The 26,994-nt window shown below is 37.9% G+C and overlaps 1 protein-coding gene and 1 long non-coding RNA gene across 36 annotated transcripts in view; one reads left to right on the top strand and one right to left on the bottom strand.

Moving 5' to 3' along the window:
- PDE4D (phosphodiesterase 4D) overlaps positions 1-26,994 on the top strand; it is a 1,507,422-nt gene that overhangs the window by 1,128,559 nt on the left and 351,869 nt on the right. The window contains exon 1 of one of the 35 annotated variants that reach the window (XM_021076877.2): positions 17,761-17,985. The exons of the other annotated variants lie outside the window; for them this stretch is intronic. Within the exon in view, the coding sequence (XP_020932536.1) occupies positions 17,816-17,985 (170 nt within the window). The 5' untranslated portion in view covers positions 17,761-17,815. Of the gene's footprint in view, positions 1-17,760; positions 17,986-26,994 lie in introns of those variants that run through there. 35 annotated transcript variants of the gene reach the window in all.
- LOC146395565 (uncharacterized) lies at positions 1,621-7,403 on the bottom strand. Its single transcript, XR_014831390.1, has 3 exons — positions 7,284-7,403; positions 1,848-1,943; positions 1,621-1,752 (listed from the first exon to the last, which is right to left on the bottom strand). It is a non-coding gene; the product is annotated as an uncharacterized LOC146395565 (long non-coding RNA).

Raw genomic sequence — 26,994 nt, 5'->3', positions numbered from 1 at the left:
ACACACACACACACACGCACACGCACACATGCACATATAACTATATACATATACAAGTAAGGAAGGAAATGAGCCACAAGACTTAACAGTCATTCTCTCTGGGTGTAAATGATTTTTTTCTCCTTTTCACTCTTCTGCATTTTCCATCTTTCTCTAAGGAATATTTATCATTAATATAGTCATAAAAAATAAATGTTATTCAAACAGAAAATTGCTTCAGCATTCTCACAGCACTTTTGGGGGGTATGATTTTTAGGTCAGTGCTGGTAAAAGTCAGCAGTTTATAAAAAAAAAAAGCATATGATTTTATGCATCAGGAAATCCATTTAAATGAATTATTGATTGTTAGGCAGACATTAATAGAGTCACCTTTTTAGGCCTATAGGACAGGCTTCTGTGTCATGGCTGAGCTGCCATGCACTTGGCAGTCAGGGGTCCACAGAGGCAGGGGGACGAAGACCAGTGAAGTAAGAGCTTTCTGGAAAGGCCTGTGGTGTTGAGTTTTGGCACAGAACTCCCCTGTAAGCTCCCTAGACTGTGGTAAATCAGGGCATCTGCAGCAGGATCTCCCTTTCTTCTCTTTCTCTCTCATATCCTTCCTACCTTCACAATCAGTCTGGTACCCTGGCCTTTCCCTGCTAATGAACTTCACAATGTTTATGAAAAGGGGCTTAGAGGTAGAAACAGGAGGCTGAAGAATGCTAAATTGGATTTTACATTGAGCACAGAATTCCTGAGACATGGCTTTGCATAGAATATGAGAGGAAATCTCATAAATAATATTGGCAAAAAATAACAGTCGTGTGGCACAGAGTGCAAACTTGTCACTAGTGTCAGTTGAGTTTTTCCTCAAGACATTTTTAATAGCATGAATTATTTACTAAAAATTTTAGCTTTATCTTTTTTATTTTATAAAAAGATACCTAGTCATAGCATGGTGACTATAGTTAATAATACTGAAAAAAAAAATGTCTGAAAGGAAGACTATAGCATGAGTAAAGGCACAAAGGTTGAGCTGTACAGAAACTGTTTTCCTAATTCACTATGGATTTTCTAAGTTTCCATGGATTTTTTAATCCCTAGTACCTAGGAGATAGAGAAGCATGTCCACATGTTTATCCAGCAAATACTTTGGTAAACTGAGTGAAAAGGTGAAATTGAGACTATCCAATGCCATCAAACAACATTTAGGGCTTAATTTTCTCTTAATTCGCATCATGTTTAGGTTTTGAATCAAATTGGCTTTTAACCTAAACTGACGGAACCAGTCCTTTGGAATTTTTTCCCAAAGATATGTCAGAGATTCTAAAGTTTAAATGATACTGGTTTACATATATATGTGAATATGCAGTGCTCCCAAGCATATCAAGGTCAAGTAAAGATGTGAACATTCAAGCACTGGCTGTTATCCACTAGGTGGGTGAGGAAATGGATGACTTGGCTTAGCTAAATTAATTACCAAAGGAAAAAGAGAACCCTTTAATCCTTTATTGAACAAAGCAGAATTCAGTATTCATTGCCAGAAGGAATTGTAGAATTTAGAGCAAAATAATGCAATTTCCCTGGAGCCTGACTTCTAAGAGGTTTGAAGGATTCGTTGAACACACATTTATTTAGCTCCAAGTGTGCTGGGCAGGCCCAGGGAGACATGGCCCCTGGAAGTTCACAGCCAAGTAGAACAGTGGGAACACAGCACTTTTTTTCTTGACAATACATTTTCAGGAAAAGGAAGACTGCAATGTGCATTATGTCCTAGAAAAGAAACAAATTAAAGTGAAGACTCCTTCCTTTTGATACAGATGCTTTTGCCATGTTTATTCCCATGTACCTGCATCTCACCAGCTCACCTGTAGCACATTCCTGTCCAGTCTTGTCTTTTTCTTACTACCTTCGTGAGTGGTTCTCAAATCACAAGAAGAAGAATGAATCCAAGGTTTTCACACCTGTAATAGGTTCACTTTCTGTACCAGAGAAACCATATACACCTTCTCTTAGCTAACTTAAGTTGGTTAACATTCACATTATGGACACACAGCTTCCTAATTGAACATGAGAAACATGTTGTGATAAGAGTTGCTTAAAAGCCATGTTGCAAAGGTAAATGAGTTCTAGTGATCTGCTGTTCGATATAGTGCCTAGAGTTAACAATGCCATATTGTACACCTAAAACTTTGTTAAGAGAGCAGATCTCATGTTCAGTGTTATCAGTATACACACACACACACACACACACACACACACACACACACACACACACACACACACACACAAACCAAACCCAAGAGATACAAGGAGACTTGTGGAGGTGATGGATATGTTCATTGCCTTGACTCTGGTGATGGTTTCATGGTGTGTGTATATGTCCAAGCTCATCAGACTGCATACACTAAATATGTACAGGTCTTTGTATATCAGCCATACCTGAAGAAAGCAGTTTTTAAAAAACTGTGTTAACTATATATGACCATGTCTTGGATATTGAAATAAATGAAAATTTGAGGGGGAAGCATTCATGACTCTGTCTCCCTAGCTTCCTGCTCAAATCCTTGTAAAACAGAATCAAGCATAAATTGTCCTTAAATTTCGCTTTCATTGTATTACTCCCATGTTCAGAAACTTTCAATGATTTTTTTTTTTACTTTGAAATGGAACAAAGGTACCACTCCTAACAAAATATTCACAGTTTTGTAGTCCAGTATAACCTTTCCTCCCTACTTTTTCCTCATAACCACTGTTCATAATAAGCTCCTCTCTGAACTCTTGTGATCCACCATGCAGGGGAACATAGCTTATTTCTTGTGCATTGGTTATATCATGCCTCTGAAGAACAGCGACTGCTTGTGTAGACTTGTCATAGGACAAAGCCAGTCACACTGTTTAGTAAAGATTTGATTAATAACTATCAATATTTGTCTCATATGGCTCTCAGATCAGTGAATTCATCTACTTAGCAGATATATATATATATATTGGCCCCCTACCCCCTAACAGACCCTTTTCTAGTTGCTGATAAACAGCAGTGAACATAGCAGCGTGTCTGTTCTAATGAAACTTCATGTGTGTGTGTGTGTATGGTGGGGGAGCAATAAACAATGTAAAATACACAAATATGTAACAATGCCATGATGATAAATTCTTCGAAGAAATATACGGCAGAGAAAAGAAATAGGATGACAATAGTGCTATTTTAGATTGCATGGTCAGGATAGGTCGCCCTCTCCATCAAACTGGCATTTGGATCTTAAGAGAGTTAAAGGACCAAATCAATGTCTGAAGCAAGAGCATTTCTGGAAGAGAGAGTTCCTGTGGTGGCGTGGCAGTAATGAACCCATCTAGTATCCATGAAGACAAGGGTTCGATCCCTGGCCTTGCTAAGTGGGTTAAGGCTCTGGCGTTGCTATGAGCTGTGGTGTAGGTCACAAATGCAGTTTGGATCCTGTGTTGCTGTGGGTGTGGCACAGGCTGGCAGCTACAGCTCTAATTTGACCCCAACCAGGGAACTTTCATGTGCTGCCGGTGTGGCCCTAAAAAGACAAAAAAAAAAAAAAAAAAAAAAAAAAAAAGAAAAGAAAAGAAAAGAAAAGAAAAAAGCATTTCTGGAAGAGGAAACAGCAAAGTACAAGATCCAGATGTAGAAGTAGGCACATTGTGTTAAAAGACCAGAAGGAAAACCAGTGCTGGTGGAGCCAATAAGCAAGGGAAGAAGAGAAGAAAAATTGGTCAGGGAGATGGTAGAGGGCTTCAGTAAAGCTGAGGTGGCAAGTAGTTTGGATTTTATCCCAAGTGAAGTGGAAAACTAGAAGAGGGTGTAGAGCAGAGAAGTGACATACATTTGCAATGGATCACTGAGTGTTGTGAGAACAGACTTGGAATAAGGGCAGAAGCAAGAAAAATGGTTAAGAAGCCACTTTAATAGTCTGAGAAAGAGACAGTGGTGACCTAGACCAGGGTGGTGGCAGTGGAGGTGGGGAGAAGTGACCAGATTCTGGTTCCAGTTTGAAAACGGAGCTGACAGTATGGTATGATGGATTTTCACATGGGGTAAGAGGGAAAGAAATGAGTCAAGCATGATTCAAGGGTTTAGGCCTGAAAAAAAAAATGTAAAACATGTGTTTTCATTTGCTGAGTTGGAAAAAGACAAGAGAAGAGTAGATTTGGTGGTGGGGTGAAGAAGACATGAGTCTAAAATCCAGTCAGGGCATCTCTGTTTGTGGCAGAGGCTCCGAGCCTCACCCTTCCCTGGACCCACCACAGAGTCCACCTGTGCCTGTGGTGGGCAGATTCTTTGTGCTGTCAGTTTCCCATCTGGGCAGCTGGAGACTTTCTCTATTCAGAGGACTTGTTAGACTGTGTGTGGGCTTCTCAGAGGGCTTGGGACTAAGTACTACTCCCAGGGCTTTGAGGGCCTGTGGCATGCTTACACAGCCCACAGCTCACAGGCTTCAATGGGACAAGCCTGGGGCATGTGTATACAGTCCCTCTGAGGGTCCACTTTGAGCTCCATGGGCTCACAGTGGTCACCTGCTCATTAATACACATTACATTGACTCTTGTCCCTTCCTATCCCACTTTCCCAACCCCTAACTTCCTATGATTATTTCCCTGCCTCTTCCCCCAAAGAAGGTACCCATGCCAAGATGTTGTAGCATCTCCCTAGGAGCAATTCAACCTACAATTACTATAAAACCAAACGCCAATGTCCAAGGAGGAGGCAGATAGGCTATTTTGAAAATAGGGAAAATGTCAGGGGTGGAGGTAGAGCTGAGAGGTGTTGGTCTTTGACAAGCCTATGAGATCTAAATATGGGTTATTTCCTATTCACATTTGTTCCTTCTCTGCCTCACCTTCTTTTTTCCATGTGAACACAATGCTGCACATCAATGAACAGTCTGAGCTTTTGGCGGAGGCCACAGCAGAATTTCTAGAGAGTGGTAGCCCAAGCAGTGATGACAGTTTCATAAGAAAGAAGGGGATCTTGGGAATGTGTCTTGAATCTGCATGTGCCTAGCAAGCACATTGTTTTTCCTTTCCTTCTGTATTTTTAGGAGTTGTTTGGGAGAAACTAGAAATTAGGGAAGGCCACTCCAAGCCATCTTTTCATGTTATCATTACTTTTCAATAATAGTTTATAGTCAGCCATACTTTCTGACTTGCCTGACTCAGATGCGTATTTTGTATGATGGTTTGAGGAGGAATGTGACTTAAGATGATTGAGATCCTCATTTAACTAGGTCAGGCAGCCAGCCATAGGCAAAGGGACAACTGTACTCACTTCCAGTCAGTTGTTCAATGAATGTGAAAACAAATTGTTTTCTCTCATTTTGAATAAGGGTGCCAGATAAAACACAATTTCTCTTGCGTACATTGTATCACATTCTAGAGTAATTTCATTTTCACCTTTGCAGGAAGTATCCAGGATTTAATGTTTCCTGCGGAGCAGTTATCCAGATCATTGTAAATCAGTGGAATAATTTACACGAATAAGGTCTTTATTCTAATTACAGAGCTAATTCAAGCACATAAAGTCTCACGTGACTAAAATGGTAAAATTTTTATCAGTCACTATCATGTAAAGTTTTAGGTGGCTTATACATTTCCAAATGACTCTCATACTCATACTGGCATTTTACAATAAGTGGTTCTATATTTTTAAGATGAAGATACAGCAATTAATTTTAATACAGTCTCTAATTTTCGATATTCAAATTTCCTTTTGTCAAATGGAGAAACAATATTGATCAGAGCAAGAGAGCACAGGTGGCAAACACGGACGCTGATTTCCCATATTGGGGAAGTCCTTTTTAAAACATTACCATTAAGGAACACAAGCACGTGGAATATTTACGTACACATTTAATAATAGAGAAGTAGGATATCAAGGCGGGGAATTGCCCACACCCACATATGCATCCTCCATAAGGTTTGAAAGTCAGTCCTCAGATGACGAAAGCTAAGCAAAGCCCTGTAGGTCTAGTTGAAGTTCTTGGCTCTTTGGGTGAAGGAACTGTGCTGAAATCCTCTCTTCACAAGGGGGAGCTCTGCATTCATCTAGCTCTTTTCAAAGAATTTCCTTGCATATGGGCATGAAGTGACCTTCTCAAAGAGCTTGGTCTCTTTCTCTTTTTGCTTTTTCTCTAACCATGGCTTTCCTACCTCCAGGAAGCAGACTGCTCTGTGTTTTCCAGTTAAATGTCTGCAGATCACATCCCACTGCTTCTAATTTGATTTCAAATTATACCATCCTAGGTGTTAAATATGTATATGCTTCTGGCTTCCCTGCAGTTCTCTTTCTGACCCTTTAACATCTCAGCAATGTGTAAACTATGAGACATGTTTAATTTAACATGAATTCAAATTTTTTATTCATGACCTTCGGTTGTAATTTAATCAAACTGAAAACTTAACACTTCTGGTGGGAGAAAGGAAATTTGACCATTCAAGTTTTTAGTAACACATATTTAGTTTTATCTAATTATAGAAGTAATATAAAAATTTGAATATTATATAGAAAAGAATGTTTAAAAAGGTCTGTGATCCTAATACCCAGAAATAACACTGTCAGTATTTTGGTGTGTATTTTTAAATTGGTTTTAACTGATAAATGCTTTTCAGGAGTACCTAGATTCTATTTAGTATTAGTAATTTATAATGCACCTCTATCTTGTCATGTAATTATTTCTTTTTTGTCATGGGACTAGTTAAGATCTAGTCTCTTATCAAGTTTGGTGTTTCTAATACAATATTTTTATCTATAGTCACTATACTGTGAATCAGATCGCCAGGATTTATTTAGCTACTAGTTACAAATTTGTACCCATAAACATCTTTCCTGTTTCCCCACCCCCACCTCCTGATAACCCCCACGTTACTCTCTGTATTCACAAGCTCAACTTTTTTAGATTCCACACATAATGACATCATATAGTATTTGTCTTCTCTGTCTGATTTATTTCACTTTAATGGGATGTGCTCAAGGCCTACCCATGTTGTTGCAAATGGCAAGATTTCCTTCTTGGTCGTGGCTAAATAGTATTCCATTGTGTGTGTATCTATATTATATCTGTGTGTGTGTATATATATACACATACATACATACAGATATGTACTTTATAATGCACTTTTTAACAAAGTATTAACAGTGATATTAATATTAACATTAATTAGTATTAACAGTGATATCTTCTTGAAAATACCGCTCTATGCTTTTTTGTCTGTATTTGCTTTTTTCCCTGAACTGCTGGGATGGTAATAGTAACGTTGCAAATACACATCCTTAAGTGTACCTGAAGAGCTGTTCCTCTGGATCCGAGATGTTCCACAGTCCTCGGAGTCCTCGGAGCACCCGAGAGCCAAGGCCTCTGCCATGACTGTGCAGTACTTATTCCTCCTTGATTGGATTCAAGTATCCACCTCCAAACATGTGCTAAGAGTGTTTAGTAATTATTTGTATGAGTTCTTTGGTTTCATGGAGACTAAAATTAGGTTTCTTCTGTCACTCTTGTGATGTCATTTGACCTTGACCTGCATCTCAGATTGCTGAGAAGGGAGCAAAGCCTTTTCTATATGCACATCAGAAATAGTAGATGAAAAATATTCATTGATATTAAAATTTTCTCTCTCTCTCTCTCTTTTTTTTTTAACAAAATAGAGTCTCTTATCCATAACAAAATAGCCTTAACATCTATGTAATATTCATTTAAAAATATAAGATGGAGTTCCTGCTGTGGTGTGGTGGGTTAAGAATCTGACTGCAGTGGCTCAGCTCGATGCAGAGGCACAGGTTTGATCCCCAGTGCAGTGCAAGGAGTAAAAGGATCCAGTATTGCTGCAGGTATGGCATATGTTGCATTTGTGGCGTGGGTTGTAGCTGTGGCTCAGATTCAACCCCTGAGGAATGTGGCCTGGGAATTTCCATATGCCACAGGTGCAGCCATGAAATTTAAAAAAAAAATTAAAATTAAAAAAATATAAAATATAACAAAAGGAAACAAAAAATAAAACCCTGAGAAAAACTAAAGTTCCCACTTACTGAAACAACTCCCATTATCGTTCAGTGGCAGCGAACCCGACTAGTATCCATGAGGACATGAGGGCACGGGTTTGATCCCTGGCCTTGCTCGGTGCTTTAAGGATCCAGTGTTGCTGTGAGCTATGGTGTAGTTCGCAGCCGTGGCTTAGATCTCTCATTGCTGTGGCTGTGCCTTAGGCCAGCAGCTGTAGCTATGATTCAACCCCTAGCCCAGAAACTTCCATATGCTGCAGGTGCAACCCTGAAAAGAAAAAAAAAAACAACAAAAAAGAAACAAAAAGCTCCTGATTCATATATTTTATAGACTATTTTGTACAATATCAGTAACTATATAATATTCCCAATCATCCCATTCCTAATCATCTGACTGAACTCATAGTTTACTAATTACCTTGTATAAGACAATTCAGAAAACATATTACCTAGGACTAAAGTGGAATAAAACCTCATGGTTCATAGCTTTTATCATTTAAAACATATTGCTTTCGATAATTCATACTCTTTAGCAGATATTTAACATTAACTTTGGTTTTTTGGTGGAGGTTTTTTGGTCTTTTTTTTTAATAGAGCCACACCCACAGCCTATGGAAGTTCCCAGGCTAGGGGTCAAATGGGAGCCACAATTGCCAGCCTGCACCACAGCCCCAGCAACTCGGGATTGGAGCTGGGTCTGTGACCTACACTGCTCATGGCAATGCCAGATCCTTAACCCACTGAGAGATCAAATCAGGAATCAAACCAGGGTCCTTATGGGTGCTAGTCAGATTCATTACCACTGAGCCACAACGAGAACTCCTAAGATTAACTTTGTAATCACATTAATTTACTTTTGTTAATCAGATTTAGGAATTCAAATGCGTTATGGTATTGGACTTCCTGTGTGGCTCACAACAAATGTATTATGGTATTTGCGTTACATAGAAAAAACACATTGTCTTTGACTATACAAAGTCCACCTTTTAAGGAGACTCAGTATGAAAGGGTAGAACCATGTAGGTTCAACATAATGTACAAGCCATATGTAGCATTCAGGTGAATCTCATTTTAACAATGCAGTTCTCATTGCTTATGTCCAATGTTATAACCCCCTGTTATGAAGTAAGCTCTTAACTGTTACGGCTACACAGGTGTGCACTATAAAATTCTTCCAACTTTTCTGAAATTTTGAAAATTTTCATAATACTATTTTGGAAAATAATCTCTTTTTGATAAGGCAAGAACCATAGTCCACATTTTTTTTCTGAAACAAATTTTAAATGCCTCATCAAATTTGTGTTTTTGACATTATCGACTCAGCTCATTCTGGAATATTTTTGGGCTGATTGCCCTATTTATAGCATTCTTTTTTCCCCTTTATTTGTAAAAGACAAATACCAAGGGACAGTTAGTCTGCTTTAATGTTGTGAGCAATCTTGATACATTTTATTGAGAAATTGCTAACCAGCTGAGGTTACAGAGATGTTCTTAGGAGATGAGACATTTTCCCAGTCACAGGACTCCATAAAGAGGGACCATTTTTCTTTTGTATCCTTAGCAACTTCTTTTGTATGACTTAGACCCACATCCAGAGCTAGGCATAAAGTAAGAGCTTCTTTGTAAGTATCTCTCTCCTGCCTGCCTCCCAGTTTGACATAATATTAAGACTAGACTGTCAGAGGAGAGGTGTTTTCCATGGGCTGGGTGCTTTTAGTGAAAGATATTTTACCAAAAATATCTTACTTGACTTGTTTTTAATGTCATTCGTCTCAAAACTCATCTTCTCATTAATTATATATGTTTTTCCATAAATATCACCCAAACAATGAAATAACAACTGTCTCCTCTCAGATTTGCTTCTACATTTTCAAAATAATAAGTTTAATTGAGGAACTCCCTTATTTAGAAATGGCTTATTTTCTAAAATTTAGAAGTAAGCCAGGGGTTTACTCAAGGTCTCTTTATTTACCACTTAAACAGAGTTGGGAAAGTCACTTAACTCCACTGAACCAATAGAAGTAAAATTAGTGATAGAGGTGGAAGCAAGAGCCGGAACTTGCCCTCTTGCCTTATCAATAGGCTGATTGTATGTAAAAATCCTGTTATAAAGTTCTTCGGTGGTTTTGAGGGACAGGTAGAAAGTGGTATCATAAATTGCATGCATCCTGTTACAGAACAAACACAAATAAGGTCTGTTTTCTTTCACCCAGATTTCTATTTTAGCTCCTAGTGAATTACTGCCATTGGTTGGATGGACTGAAAAGTATTTATATGTCTCTTCTATTTAAAATACACAGAGGGAAACATGTAAAGCAATACCCAGTGGTACAAACACTGACATATTATCACTTTTCTCTCAAGCCTTATTAAATATTGACAGGCCTCCTCTCTCTCTGCCTGTCTGTCTGGTTATCATAGTTGAGCCCACTCAGCCCCTACCTACAGCCTCAGCCCCACCTCAGACCCAAAGACCAGTCTCATCCATGGAACTGAGAATTTAAAGAGTTTAGGTAAACTAATAGAGACAAGATTTGACATAGGCAACACTGACTTGGATTCATATCTCTGTCATATATTAACTTTGTGATGTCGGCCAAGTGACTTAACCTCTCTGAACCTCAGATTTGTCATCGATAAAATGGTGACAGCGAGTTGGTTAGACTAACTCAGATTATATAACTATTGTACCTGTTATCTCTTCCTTCTGTGATAATCCAAAACTTCCTCCAAGATTTAACTCTCCAAAGAAAGGGGCCTGCCCTCATTCATTCCTTAGCTCACTTATCGTCTAGGAATAAACTGGTTAGCTGCATAGGTTTTACAATTGGAAGGACCTCAATTTTAACCTTAGCTCTGCCCCTCATTGGCTGTGTGATCGTAGGAGCAAATTCCTTTTTTTTAAGCCTCCATTTCCTTAGCTGGAAAACAGAATAAAACTAAGATAAGCTCATGGCTATATTATTGTGAGGATAATGTAACTCATGTGAAGCAATTATTACACAATAAATATCAAGTAAGTGGTAGATATTATCATGTAAAATAGGGGGTGAGAAAAGTACCCTGACCCTCTGATGATGTTTGCTTCACAGAACCAGTCAGTGCATGGGGAATGTCAGGGTGAGGAAGGGGGTCTGGGGGTGGCGGGTCAGCGTTAAGTGTCCAGGAATGGGAAAGGTTGTGAATATTGACTCCAATAAATAGATATCCAGATTTAGTGAGATATTGAACACTGTCATGGAAAAAAATTCACAGTGCCAAAGTTGAAAGCATGAGATTGTTGTTATTTAGAGATTCATGGTATTTGGGGTCTTTTTTTCCTTTCTCCTGAGGGAGCAATTATGTGTCTCAGCCTGGTCATTCCATCACTGCTTTCCTTGTTTTTTAACATAGTTTTAAAAAACTGAAAGAGGCCATTTCTGCCCTTATATGGTGCGTAGTCAACAAGGAGAACAGCATGAGTTGGAATCAGGGTTGCAAATGCTTTTCCAGTTAAACAACCTGTCTTCAGGATCCCATAAGTTTTCACAAAATAAATGGCAATGTTTCTATATTTAGGTGAAGCCCAGGATTTTGAACAATTGAGAAAAATTCCATTATCTAACTTTAGGAGAATCCTGTGTCACTTAATTTTTTTTTCAGTTCTTATAAACAGAACCAGTAGAAGGTTTTTGATCTGCAAATAAAACATTAAGTTTTTGCTATAGGATTAACCTTTAAATATAATAGCTTGATAGTCTATCCTTACACATTTAGAATAAAAAGATTTCAAATAGGAAAAAAGAAAAAAGAAACCTTTAAAACTGAAGATTGATATGCTTCTGAAACTGGCTAGATGGTATGCTTACTTACCATGCTCACACAGTGACCATTTTAGAGAACAATTCTTAACTGGAAATGTTTCTAACAGTATGGAAAATAGTTGTCCTAGTTCCCCTAAAAGCTTACCAATATTAATAGCATTACCTAAAATTTAGGGTGGCATTTTCCAAATGCTTTTATATAAATTACCCTATTCATTCCTCTCAGAAACTCTTTGCAGTGGTTCTCATTTGGATAAGATGCTGAACTTAGCAAGGTCAGGCAACAGTGCTCAAGGTCATATAGCAAGTTCATTGTGTTACTGTGGCTCTTTTTCCCCTACTAGGGCTTTCCCGAAATACTTGCTCAATGATATTTCATTAAAAAAGAAGAAAATCTGGTGACAGGCCTGTATTCATTTGGAACTAACAGTGACAGTGGTTATTCTGGTTTTGTTATTTTTATTTTATTTTAATTGATTGCTACAGTTGTTGCTTTGTCAGAGGGTGCATCTAAGGAGAGAGAAAATAGCTAAATCCCACCTAAATTACACTTGGTAAACTCAGTTGCTCCTATTTAGGAACATAAAAGAATATAATGCATCTTATTTTTAAGGAGTCTTGAGATGATTGATTTACTTGTTCATTAAAGAGAATTATTATGGCTTATTTATTTTGCTAGGCCCTGTAGAGGCACTGGGAAAGCAGACACCACTTATGTTCTCATGGTATTTAGGTCTGTCAAGAAAGCCAGGCATTGAAAAAGTAATTACAAATGTGCAGACAGTGACAAAGAGGAAGTGCAGAGGGCTGTGGAGGCATCCCTTGGCCTGGGAAAGCAGAGAAGGCTTCCTGGAGGAAGTAGTTTTCAAGATGAAGCTCTGTATCCACCCCTTCACCAGTCAACAGCTAAGGAGGATGTTTTTCAGTATGCAATTACGAGTACAATATTAGAAAGAAAAGTGTTCTGGCTTTTAAAATCTTCATACACAAAAAATTAGGTAAACATATACTGACCGTAGAAGACTTTGACACACATTTTAAAATACCATTTTTAGTTCTTTATGTCAAGTCATTAGCCTATATTAATTTCATTTCCTGTTGACTCCTTAAAAAGTTTCCTGGGACTTTGTCTGTCACTTCCTAGATACTTAAAAAACATAGAGTGTGTCCCTTCCCTCTCATTTCTTCTTCTCTAATTTCTTTCCCTCAACTTCATTTACTCAAGTGTTTAGAAAGAACTCAGTACCTTATTGGAAAGAAAAGGCTTGACTTAATTATCTTCCAAATTGCAAAAACATTCCTAAAACATGTAGATAGAAACCTTAAGTGTATAGCAAAGCATTTTGATTCACAATCTAGTTTTATTTATATTTTGTTCTTATATTTAATCATACCTCTTGTCATGTATTTTATTCTATATCTTAATAATTTTAGCTCTTTAATTACATTTTCTTTTTTGTGTTTTCTTAAACATATATGAATAGAGCATGCATTTGAAGTAGCTTAAAACACAAAATATGTTTTCTTAATGCTCTTAAGACTATGGGGTATCATGAATTCTGTTATTACTCTATGGGGTTACAGTTTATAAAAAATATTTGTCCTCAGAACAGTTTCAGAACATGGGATAATTGACCACTAAATTAAGTAAACACATATAAGATTTAGAATGACTATCTGAATGCTTTCAAAGATAGCAATTCAAAGAAAATGTTAGCATTATTTTGCATTTCCATTTGGAGTAATAATTGATAGTCGATTATGATACTGTATTAATGTAATGAAGGCCTTGTTTAAACCACAAGTATTTATAGTGAATGAGTAAGTTTTCAGAAGCACACAGTCTGGTTATTAAATTTCTTTTCAGCACACTCTTTTGCAACAGATCACCCTGACAATGGAATTGTAATGAAACTATTAATGGAAACTATTGTTATTAGATAGCATGAAAATGAAATGATAAATGAAATGAAGTTGTTAACTTCTGCTGCCTTTGAGTTTGCAATCAGCAACTATTTCAAAATATGGCATTATCCTGAACCCATATTATCTCTGGCTGCTCTGGTTTCCTGAGGCAATGTATTTCAACACTATGCAACCCCACTAATGTAACTCTTGGTTTCTCTGAAGTTTAGCTCAAACCTTCCCCTTTCACCTGTCAGTGACTTGGTGTGTAAATAAGTGCTTATGTGGCTTATGTTTAAACTTTCTTACTTTTAAATTTGGGATTTTCAGATTTGATTCACAATCGTGATCTCCTATAAAGGAAATTCTGAATTTCTATGTAGGACAACAAACCCCAAACTTGCTATTTTAACATCTGGAATCTTAGAACCAAAATCCCAAAATGTTTGAGATGCAGAGATGCCTTATTTAGAGCTATTCAGAACAGAAGATCTATGCTATTGGCAGATGGCGGGCGTTTTATTGGGATTTTTAGTGAGGTTAGGAATTAAGTGGAAAACATTTGGGTGGGAGTTCCCATCGTGGAGCAGTGGTGACAAACCTGACTAGTATCCGTAAGGATGGAGGTTTGATCCCTGGCCTTGCTCAGTGGGTAAGGATCCGGCAGTTGCCATGAGCTGTGGTGTAGGTTGAAAACGTGGCTTGGATCCCATGTGGCTGTGGCATAGGCTGGCAGCTGCTGCTGCTATTTGATTCCTAGCCTAGGAACCTCCATATGCAGAGGACGTCACCCTAAAAGACAAAAACGAAGCAAAACAAAACAAAACAAATTTGGGTAGAGGCAAAGTTTAGATTTCAGAATCTGGTTTTCTCTGACAGGTGAGTTTAGTTTCCAACTTGCAAACGAAGAGTTTATCTGAGGGATGGGACATCTCTCCTTGTCATTCAATCATGCTTTTCTTAAAACTAATTTTGGAAAATAAATGCTTACTAATATGAAAGAGATTAAAATATTCAAAAGATTTTCTACTTCCTTTTCTACCCTTTGATACGTGTGCAGTGAAAGTTATAGACAGCTGCTTGAAACGTAAATGACAGCCAAAGTTCATCTTAGTGGAGTTCCTGCTGTGGCACAGTAGGTTAAGGATCTGACTGCAGTGGCTTGGATTGTTGCAGAGCTCTAGGTTTGAACCCCAGCCTGGATCAAAGTACAGTGTTGCTGCAGCTTTGGTGCAGGTTGCAGTTACCGCTCAGATTCAGTCCCTAGCCCAGGAACTTCCATATGTTGAGGGTGTGGAGAAAAAGAATTGGGAAAAAAGTTCATTTTAGCAAACAGCTTATTTTAAATAAAAAATTTTTTCCCAATTGTCTAAATTCTCATGTCTGTGAAGTATTAGTCAGACCTTCAAAATAATGTTAATGTTTATACTTGAAATCAAGGCTTAACTTTGCTTATAATTAATCTCAGAAAGAAATAACTTATTTTTGTGACCTTACTGAGACCTGGTAACCTAAGGGGGATTATTCTTAAGTGTAAAGAAGAAATGAGAAGGAGGGTGGTAAGTAATTTAAGGAGAAATAACTTTAACATTGACAGAGACTTCTATGTCTTCATCCAATTTCACATTAGGAAAAAGGACCAAAGTTTCCATTTTTGTGGTCATCATTTCACATTTATAGTTCCATTGTCTTTGTCTTGCTTAACTATTCTAGATGTCTGCTTTCAAGAAGCAGAGGGGGGCAAAAAAGAAATGTTTTGGCAATACTGAAAAATAAATGCAAACATTCCTGGCAGAGTTGACATAGAGCTGAACAACCCTAAAGACAACTTTGCATCTCCTTCAAAGAACATTTCTTTTAGATCTGTAATATTTTCATTCTGCATTATTATTATGCCCTTACATTTTATCAGACAGGTGTCAACAGAACCTTCTTTTCAGAATGTAAATTGGTATGGATAAAGACAAGTGTTCATCAAAGTGCCTGTTGCTGGTTTTAGCCTACCTGGGAAGATGGGGTCCGTCTTGCCATGACAAGTGCAATTGGGATAACAACACAAGCAGTATTTTCTGCTTCCAGTGTTGTGTATTTGGACTGCAGCTTTCATTTTTAAAAACTAATGATGCTATTTGACCTACAAACTTTGAAATGCCACCAGATGAAATGAGAGCTTTGTATTGCACGGAAGGTGACAGTAGTGAATCTTAGCCAGTGCTTAGCCTTCTGTTCTCTTGTCTGTCTCTGTGTCCACCCGACTCCCCCGCTTAACACTAATCTGCTCCCCCTTCCAGTTTTTAGGAACATACCCCCTTCTCACCCAGACTCCCAGTTTTCTTGCATTGTCTAGCTGCAGCCTCATATGAAACCATTCTCCTAAACAAGTTATTCAGCTCTGTGTTGACTCTGCCAGGAATGTTTGGATTTCCCAAGAGTTGCCCTGCCTTGGAAATGGAATATAATCATGGAATGAAGTTCTGATAGTGGAGTTTCATAAACCAACACAGGCAGACTGGTGTAGGTATGGGTACCTTCTCTTTCAAAGAATACCAGGAGGGTGACCACTGGTCTTGGTCTTTGAAATGGGAATCCATATTCAAAAGCCAAAAGGTATCATTGGCAAAGCATTAAAATATTGCTAGATGATTCAGAGAGAATGTGTTTATTTTTGAATTCTTGGATCCTGCAAGGTTGCCACCATTCAGTCAGCTGTCACTCACTCTTTCAGCCCATCTGTCAGATAGCAAAGAGTTGAAACCTGTAAAAATGTTTTCAGTTACTCATTCTCAAAGCTGATACAGAGCATGTAGCATTCTCAAGAACCCCTGGTGTGCTGGATGCTGTTAGGAAAAGAAGGGCCAAGTATACTGACTTAAGGTTTGACAGAAACTACAGGAATAATTTGGCCCCCTTGGGTATATGAGACATGAATTGGGCTATTCGGGAGGGGGCGGTCTCAAAATTTAGCAGATGTGGTGAAGTTCACCAGGCTCAGCGGTAGGTCAGTTTTGTCCAGTTCAGAGGGGGTTAAGTCACTGTCAGGCACTCCAGGCCTCTCTAATCTTATCCTGGGGAAGTGGAGTTCTGCCTTGGTTTACAGTTGAGGTCACTGGCGGGACCGTATTTGGACAGAGACTGATGGAATTATGCCGCCTTGTTAACATTGAATAGCCCTTGGTGAAGAGGACCAGTGACGGCATTGTGGTCCTCTGACTCCCGGAGCACCGTATCTTGAAATGCATGCCTCATGGAGATGTGCTGGACCTGGAAAACAGACGAATCTCTGCGGCTTCCATCACTTATGTAATCTAAAAGAAGGTTGTTTCACGGGACTTATCAGAGAGTTAAGAAATGTTTATGGGGAGTAGAAAATGGGCAAGAAAATTGATCTCTGTTGTCCAAGTCACACACTATAACTCACCCTCCAAGGTGACGCGGTATCTCCTTGAGGGGAGAGCTGCCAAAACCATTGAAAGTGATCTGCCTGTTTTCCTCACACACTGACTTGCAGGGAGGCGCTAGTATTTCCAGACCATTAAATCCTTGTGCAAGGTTTGCTAATAATGATGTTCATCCCTGTGGCTAAGAGAAGATGATATAAGAAAAATAGTATTTGGCAGCTAGGTGTGTGAGATGTAGTAAATCTCTGTTGGATTTTCCCCATCATGGGCATATATTTACTTTTTTACTTTTTTTTTTTCTTCTTAAACAGAGGACCACTGTTTACTTTTTTTTTTAACTTGATGCTTGATATAAAGGTTCACCGACTTCAGGCATACCTTTCACAGTGTGTGTGTGTGTGTGTGTGTGTGTGTGTGTGTGTGTCTGTGTGTCTGTGTGTGTGTGTCTGTGTGTATTGCTTTCCAGGAGTGGCATGTGCTGTTTAATCAGGGCTGTATTTAAAAACACATTTGCCAGGGAGAGTTTCTCATGTTCTTGATGAGATAAGGTCAGAGTGAAGCAAGCTCTGTAGCAAAGGGCAAGTGTCAAGCAGCAAGAAGTCCCAGCCATCCTTCCAGCCCTGCCTCGGCCACCCGCCACCTCCCTGGCAGCACAGAGCAGCGTACGGAGGGAATGCCCTCTCTCAGCCACAAGTGCCTCCTGCTCCATGTGGAGCCTTCCAGCCCCAGGGCCCTGCACCCACTCTGACTTGCTGCTGTCTCCGGCCTCCCTAGCACCTTTCTTACAAATGGCTTTTGTTTGGGATCCTTGGGGAGCCACCGTGCCAGGACCCTCAGCAAGAGTCAAATCAAGATTGCGTTTCTCAAAGTCCTACAGGTATTGCTCTTTCCTATTTATGGCTAGGAAGACGTTTTGTCAGCAGCCTCTGTAGCTGGAGGCCCCCTGCAAATAAGCCTTTGCCAGCTGGGCTGAGGGATGTAACTTCTGTTTATTATCCTGTGTTAATTTTGAAGTCTGCGGAATAGGAGCTAAGATGCAAACTTTAACCTTAGTCGGTGGGATTTGGGAACCTGCAGAAGTAGGAGGAATTTGACCAACTCTAAGAGCTGATTTTGAGAGTTAAATGGTGAATTGGAAAAACATTCTGTGACTGGCATCTGGAAAACAAGTGTGATGGCACGCCTAATGGACTTAATGTAGCCAGAATTGGTCACACTAACTTTCCCTTAACACTTTAAATGTCAGGAAAGGGTTCTTGTTTGATTCAACATACGGAGAAGCAACAACAACATACTACTGTGTTGTTTATAAGTGTTTCAGGTCTCATTCACATGCAAAAGTGGAAACTCTCTTTGGTCTAGGTGGAAAGTCAGCCTTGTAAGCTTGCCCACCTAGTTTGATCTAGGCGGAAAGTCAGGAGATTTAGATACCATGAAGCAGAGTAAATATGTTATTAATCTATTATGTCATAGGAAAAATCTCGACCTCATGACCTCAATAAATTGTCAGTGACATCTTAGCATTACATACAAGTTAGCCTATTGTAATCAAATAATTATTTAAAAAAAGGAGACACTGAAAAATCTTTGATTTCCTTCTTTGCTTCCGTGTTCTAGATATTTACAAGGAAAGGTTGATTCTTCACACACTTTTAGTTTCTGATTGGTTAGTCTATAGCACTGCAAGCTATTGCATCAATAGCAAATGCCAGTCACATTGTCTGCAGAATCTCAGGAATAAGATCTTTCTTCTTTAGACCAAATGTAACTTATCCGGGAACTACCAGGCCTATATAGAAGTATGCATTAAATTTGTATGAAAATATGTCCTGATTTACTTGTATAGAAAACATATAAATGGATAAGCAATGAGATTCTGCTGTATAGCCCTGGGAACTGTATCTAGTCACTTATGATGGAGCATGATAATGTGAGAAAAAAGAATGTATATATGTTTCTATGACTGGGTCACCTTGCTGTATAGTAGAAAATTGGAAGAACACTGTAAACCAGTTATAATGGAAAAAATAAAAATCATTATAAAACAAAACCAAAAGAAAAAAAGAAAACATTCAAAGTTTGGATTAAAATAACTCACAAGAATTATTTATTTGTTTTTAGACAGTATGAAAGATAATGCCCTAGGAACTTTTTAGGGAGCTATAAAATAAATCAAATTACAGCCTTCCCTAGTAATGACACATAAGCAAACTTTGACAAGGGATAAATAAAAGTTGGCAGTTAAAGGTGTAAATAGTACTTCGATCTACTTCTACTTCAAAACAAAATAAATACCATTAATTTTTATTAATTATGTTAATTTTTTACATTTAAGGATATGATTCAACATTAGAAATATATGCCTCCTATATGCTCTATGTTCTTACCGAATGAGCTTCTCAAGCTTATTATTTGCATCTGGTGCTTATTATGTGTTAAAATGTATGCTCTCCAAAGACTTATAAGCATTACTGTGCATATTTGCAATAGATGGTGGCTTCTAGCCACTCTTTATCATTAAGATAATGATAACAAGTTTCCAAATATCGTAAATATCTAACTTCTGCTTAGGCTAAAAGCAATAGCATATGGGACTAAATAGTTTGAGAAATCTCAAGAAATGCAGAATTTAAGCTCTCCTGTATGCTTTTCAGATAGATTATGAAACTTGCCTTCTTGATCTACCAAAGATATTTTTACTTTCCTTGGTCAGTCTGATCCTTTCCAAAATATAGCAAGCACTGGAATGTCTAAGGAGGAGTTTCTATGTATTTAAATGCCCAGTGTGCATAGTTCTAACAAGCTTCTTTCATGACAAGTTTAAGAGGGGAGAGTGATATCCCAAATGGCCGTCATAGACCGGTCTCCTTTGAAACTTGGGAGATTTTGACCTCATTCATTTGCTTTTATTTGAATATTAATTTCTCATGTAATGCTTTATTTTTTAAATGTACTGTCTTCACTGTTCTGTGGGTCCCGTTTTTTTTTATCACTGTATTTTTTATCACTGAATTTGGGACTATAAATTCCTGAGGCTAGGGGCTTCCTTACGTGCAACAAGAATGCCATTAATGCCTATTTGATGAAATATCTTTCTACATTCTCTTAGTTAGTATCACCCTTTTGTTTGAAAAAACAACTTGCTTTGTTTGAAAAATCAACAGGCTCAGAGTCTGGTGGAAATTTGAGACAGAAGTTGAGGACAGAAGTGGAATATTCTGATTTCACATTTTCACAGGTCTCTCAGTGCTCAAAAGGAGAGTATCTATTCAGCCACAACAATATCTTGACAATAATGAAAAAAGATGCTTTTAACAGACCACACAACCTCAAATGCATCATGAGTCAAAGGGCTTATGTATGTGTGTACGCGCGCGCGCGCGCGCACACACACACACACACACACACACACACACACACACTTAAATTCTGCATTTATCTTTTGAATGGCAGTTTCATTCCATAGCGTTCCTGGAGTTAAAAGTGTTAAGGTATTTGATGAAAACATTTAAAATACCCCACAGTTTTGCAACCCAGCTTTTGTATCTCTTCATGTCTTTTTTATATACAGGACCCTTAAAACATGGAGGTAACCTAAGCTTATCTTGACCTTTGAGAGGTTTTAGGTATAATTCCCTGATTGAAGCAACTGAAATGTTAGCCAAAATTTCTTTGTTGAATTTCTCCTTTACAAATTTGTTTGTTTAATACAAATAATTTTATTTTCTGTGAAATCCTCACATGTCTAGCATAGTGTCTTTTTTGTTCTTTGAACACTGAATTGATATTATGATGGTATTGTTGATACACTTAGCTTTAAGCTAGAATATTTTTCTCTGGAATTGTTTTCACTCTCTAGTAGCAGTCAGGATGAAGGAAAGACAAGTGTGTAAAGAGTCTAATTTATTAAAGTTATAGCAAATCATATGTATTTGATGAGCATTGATTGCTGAGAAATACAACCTTGGGCACCTCATACAGAGCTTAAAATAGATCGGAAATGAGTGGTGATGAGTTTTTGGCTTTTGTAAGTAAAATATACTTTTAGAGAAAGTCAAATATGATTAATATATAGCTTATTGAGTTAAATTTGATTTGATGCAAAAACAGGGAAAGAGAGACATAGAGAAAAATATGGTTACTTCATAAGAAGGCTAAATTTTCTCTGTGGACATGGAATGAATGCCAGTCATTTCTTTAGAACCATATCCTCTCATCTCTATTTTAGAGGAGGGAGAGAGTGGGATGATGTGCTCGTGTTAGATTTGAGAAAGTAATGTTAAGTGAGTGAACTCATGTTGAAGGTTTGAATATAGTACCTAAAAGATTGGCATGAAAATTACCTGGGAAGCAAAGAAAGAACAAGGAACTCAGACTTAGTTTGGTGGACTCTGACAATTCTCCAAGGGAACATTAGGACATGCTGGTTTTTTGTTGGTTTTTTTTTAATGTTATTGTTTAAAATTATAGTAACATTCAAGGAAACATTAAATTAAAAGTCACTCTTCTAGAGATGGTCTTGTCTTCCAACCAGAATAAATCTCAAAACTTTTGCTTTCTGTCTTCTCAAAAAGAGATGTTAAACGCAACCTTTTACAGGGTAACTATAGGGTGGATGCTATGCAAATAGAAGGGAACAGCATCTCAGGCACATTTAAATGCAGGACAGAGGGTATTTCACGACCATCCCACAGGCCAGAAACAAAGTATGTTGTAGTTTTCTTGCCCCTTACATTAATACGGTCATGGGAGAGACTACATCATTGAATATTTTCTGAAACAAAAAACCTTAGATAACCTTAAATCATCCTCTGTGCTCTTCTTGGAAAGTTATACTCAAATCTATCAGTTTGTTCTGGGGATTTTATAGTAGCAGATATTTGCAAGGACTATCAGAGAATACAGTCTCTTAGCTACTCTTGGTTACTACCAGAAGCAAAGTAGAGCACATCAGTGGCTATCTAATTAAGCCTCAGAATGCCCAGGAGAAAATGCTGGATAGAGTCCAAGTCTTGGAAAGAGAAATGAGTGCCACCAACAAATCAATAGTCTGGGATGTAACTTTCTAAGTATCACATTAGTACCTCCTATTGTATGGCATTTAAAAAAAAATTAAAGCTTTTCAGATGTCACAGATATAGCACCTGCACTTCTTGGTGTCTTTTCCATAGCTTCTCACATTCAATTTTTTAGAGTAAGTGAAGAGGATCAGTACAATAACTACCAAGTAAGAGAAGGAAAATTGGAAGTTCAGAGGCTGTACAACACACATGTGGTCAGAAGTCCAGAGTAAGAATAATAAGATCTAGTTTGTTAGTTTGTATTTTTTTCCTAGTATAAATTATTTACTTTTACATTAGTTTTTTTTATTAAAGTGTAGTTGATTTACAGTGTTGTGCCAGTTTCTGCTGTATAGCAGAGTGACCCAGTCATACATATATACATTCCCTTTCTTGTATTATCTTCCATCATGGTCTATCCCGAGAGACAGGATATAGTTCCCTGTGCTATACAGTAGGAACTCATTGCTCGTCCATTCTAAATATAATAGTTTGTATCTACTAATCCTCAGACTCCTAGGCCATCCCACTCTATTCCTTCTCTCCCTTGGCAACCACAAGTCTGTTCTCTAGGTGTGTGAGTCTGTTTCTATTTTGCAGACAGGTTATATTTGTGCCATATTTTAGATTCTACATATAAGTGATATCATATGGTATTTGTTGTTCTCTTTCTGACTTACTTCACTCAGTATGAGAATCTCTAGTTCCATCCATGTTGCTGCAAATGGCATTAATCCATTCTTTTTTATGGCTGAGTAGTATTCCAGTGTATATATGTACATTTTCTGAACCCATTCATCTTTTGATGATCATTTAGGTTGCTTCCTGTCTTGGCTATTGTGAATATTGCTTCTATGAACATACAAGTGCATGTATCTTTTTCAATCATAGTTTTGTCTGGATATATGCCCAGGAGTGGGATTGCTAGATCATATGGTAGTTCTGTATTTAGTTTTATGAGGAACCTCCATACTGTTTTCCATAGTGGTTTTACCAACTGACATTCCCACCAACAGTGTAGGAGGATTCCCTTTTCTCCACACCCTAACATGTGCTATTTATAGATTTATTAATGAATATGATCTAATTTGTATTGGGAATTTATTATGTACCAGACAGAATTCCAGGGCTATACATATGTTATCTCAGTTTATCCCACAAACAACCCCATAAAGGAACTGGCATTGCCTTTATTTTATAGAAGGAAATATTAGGCAGAGAGAGTTTAAGAAACTTGCCCAAGTTTGCACCCTGGCAGTCTGTCCTAGATGCTTCCTAGGCCTCTAAACACTTTCCTTCTAGTCATTTTCCCAGCTCCCGTTTCTTGACCAGGTCTTCTCATCACCACACAAGGAGAAGTTCCATAAAGAGACAGACCATTCTATAGACTCAACTGCCCTCATTTTCTCAACTCAGAATCTTCCTCTGAAGAAAGGACACCTTGTGGTTTGGAGTTAAAGTTATCAAATAATATCTAAGCATCTTCTCACTTCATTTAGATTGGCTTAAAGTAATATTAAACAAAAACATCAAAATATGTGTTTCTTTTGGGAAAAAAAAAGGAAAGAAAGGAAACTAATCAGAGATTTTACGTGGCTTGCTTCTGTCCTCTCCCTGGGTTTTGGTTTGTTGGCTTCCATCTGGCTCATTTCATGTGGCCAAGAACATTGGTCATGTGGTTGCATTTTACTGCCAAAATATTGCTCCTTGGCCAGCTGTTCAGAGGAACCAGAAGATTCTCTGAGCTACAGAGGTCAGCTTCATCCTGTATCATGCCTGTTTGTTCCACTGGCATTGTCTTAAGTATTAAAATGGCATTCTTCATGATATTCCAAATTGTGAGTAATATTAGCTAAATTGGAAATGAGAAAATAGTTACCTTTTAGGCATTATAACAGTTTGGCTAACAACTATTGCACATTGTGGGAGGTGGGGCATGGTGTAGGAGGCAGAGTGGCTTAGAGCCAAACAGACCAAGCTCGAATGCCAGTTGTCCTGCTTTTTTAACTGGGCAGTTCCCTAACCTCTACTAGCAGATTCCCTGTCTGCAAATGGAAAATAAAAATGTCCACTTTAAAGGGCCAGTGTGCCCTTAAATGAAGTATCTACAGAAAAGTAGGCCTTTCTGCTACCACATTAATAGCATTTTCTGCATTTGCCTTAGCATTTTACCAATTCTGTGATGCTTCTTTTGTAAATTACTTTGAGGTTAACCATTATCACTGAAACCATTCTTGGTTACAAATTAGCACAGTACAGCTGGCCTATGAACAATTAGCCTTATAAGCGACTTGCCTGTAAAAAAACAGCCTCACCTTGAAAAGGTGTGGGGAATAGTCGTTGAGAGCTGGTTGGCTCTCCAGCTCCACTGCTGAGGTTGAACTGTTCATACTTTCACTCACAGCTCTGAGGCATTGGTTGAGCTACTTCACTTCAGTCTGCCTTATTTTTGTCATCTGTTAAAATGGGAGGTTGTAATGATTAAGTGTGTTAGTCCTATGTCAGGCCTGACACTGTAGACAACACTAAAATTAATTTACTTAGTATCAATACATACTAGAATGTAAGCTCCATGTGGAAACATCCTTTGTACATTTTTTCACCCCTTTATTGCCAATTTCTGGAAGAGTATGTGGCATATAGCAGACGCTTGATGTATGTGTATTGAATGAGTCAATCAGCAAATGTTTCTAGACCCCTGACAAGAGTAGGGACACTCTGCTTCTATTCCCTGTATCATGGTTAAAGCTGAAGAGACCGCAGAGTTCACCTGCTCAGACCCAGAGTTCACCTGCTTCAGACCCCATTAAGGTTGAAGACTTCTCTAGCTCGTAAGTAGATAAAGTCAATCAAATGCAAAAGACAGACATTCCAAGAGCAACAAATGTGTAAGCTACATTCCAAAAAGAAAACTTGAGAATAGCCTGAAAGAGAGAAGCTTCGGGTTAGGGGAACAAACTCTAGGAACAAATGTGACCATGAATACAACACTAGAATGTAATCAGAATTCGGATAAAAGATGAATGCATTCATTCAGAGACTGTTAAATGCCAATGATAACTTTGGTCAGTGGCGTGCTGGTAAATGTTAAAAACCAGCTCCCTCTGAAGACACCACAAAAGCTTAGTAATACTATTTGCTAATTTCTGTGACAAAAATTCTCCTACCAGCCCATTTCAAACCACAGAGGTAACTCAATACAGAGTTGTCGAAAGATGTTGAATGGCACATACAGATACAATATATGTAAATGACCTTAAGAACTTAGATAATAGTAAAATGAGTCAGATTATTAGAAGCGATGAGGTTTAAATATTTAGTACCCGTTCTTTTCAACGTAATTTAAAGTTTATATAATTTGAATTTTAGTAGTCGCTAGGTATAACAACAGACTTAGAAATACTGAAAATTTCACAGTCCCCTTTTTAAAAATTGAAGTATAGTTGATTTACAATGTTTTGATTTTTGCTGAACAGGAAAGTGGTTCAGTTATCTGTATATATACATTATTTCTTATGTTCTTTTCCATTATGGTTTATCACAGGAGATTGAATATTGTTCTCTGTGCTGTATGGCAGGACCTTGTTGTTTATCTCTTCTATAATAGTTTGCATCTGCTAATCCCAAACTCCCAATTCACTCCCCCCTTATCTGCCCCTTGGCAACCACGAGTCTATCCTCTATGTCTGGGAGTCTGTTTCTGTTTTACAGATAAGTTCATTTATGTCATATTTTAGACTCTACATATAAGTGATAATATCATATGTTACTCTCTTTCTGACTTACTTCACTTAGTAAGATAATTTTTAGTTCCATCCATGTTGCTGCAAATGGCATTATTTCATTTTGTTTAATGGCTGAGTAGTATTTCATTGCATATATATATGTATATATATATGCACCAAATCTTCTTTATCCATTCATCTGTCGATGGACATTTAGGTTGTCTCCAATTCTTGGCTATTGTGAATAGCGCTACTGTGAACATAGGGGTGCATTATCTTTTTGAATTATAGTTTTGTCTGGATATATGCCCAGGAGTGGGATTGCTGAATCATAGGGTAGTTCTGTTTTTAGTTTTTTGAGAAACCTCCATAGTGGTTGTACCAATTTACATTCCCACCAACAGTGTAGGACGGTTCCCTTTTCTCCACACCATCTCCAGCATTTATTATCTGTAGACTTATTCGTGATGGCCATTCTGACCAGTGTGAGGTGGTATCTTGTTGTAAGTTTGATTCACATTTCTCTAATTTGTTGAGCATTTTTTCATGTGCCTACTAGCCATCTGCATGTCTTCCTTGGAGAAACATCTATTTAGGTCTTCTGCCCGTTTTTTAATTGGGTCATTTGTTCTTCTGTTGTTGAATTATATAGAGCTATTCATATATTTTAGAAATTAAATTATTGTCAGTCCATCATTTGCAAATATTTTCTCCCACTCCATGGGCTATCTTTTCATTTTATTTATGGTTTCCTTTGCTGTAAAAAAGCTTGTAAGTTTAATTAGGTCCCATTTGTCCTAGTCCACTTTTGACAGCTAGTATAGACAACTTTAGCACACTCCTGTGTCTGATACTTTATTAGCCACCTAAAAATATTTCCCTTATATTATAGACATAACGAGGAGGAAAGTAAGAGGGACTTTGCTCTCCTAAAGTTTACCTTCTAGTGGAGGAAGGCAGAAGATAAGCAACAACTAAATAAAATATATAGGCTTTGGGATGGGAGATTCTGCTTGAGGAACTCAAGGGAGCCTTCATAAAGAAAATGGCACTGTATTTATGTGTAAGCTGAAACATATCCATTCCGTACATCCATGAGTA

The sequence above is a fragment of the Sus scrofa genome, chromosome 16, assembly GCF_054392235.1.
Source record: "Sus scrofa isolate SSC_HxYL_T2T_F1_AM1 chromosome 16, Sscrofa_HxYL_maternal_Yorkshire_Landrace_v2.0, whole genome shotgun sequence".
Lineage (NCBI taxonomy): Eukaryota > Metazoa > Chordata > Mammalia > Artiodactyla > Suidae > Sus > Sus scrofa.
This window is presented reverse-complemented; position numbering and strand designations above follow the sequence as displayed.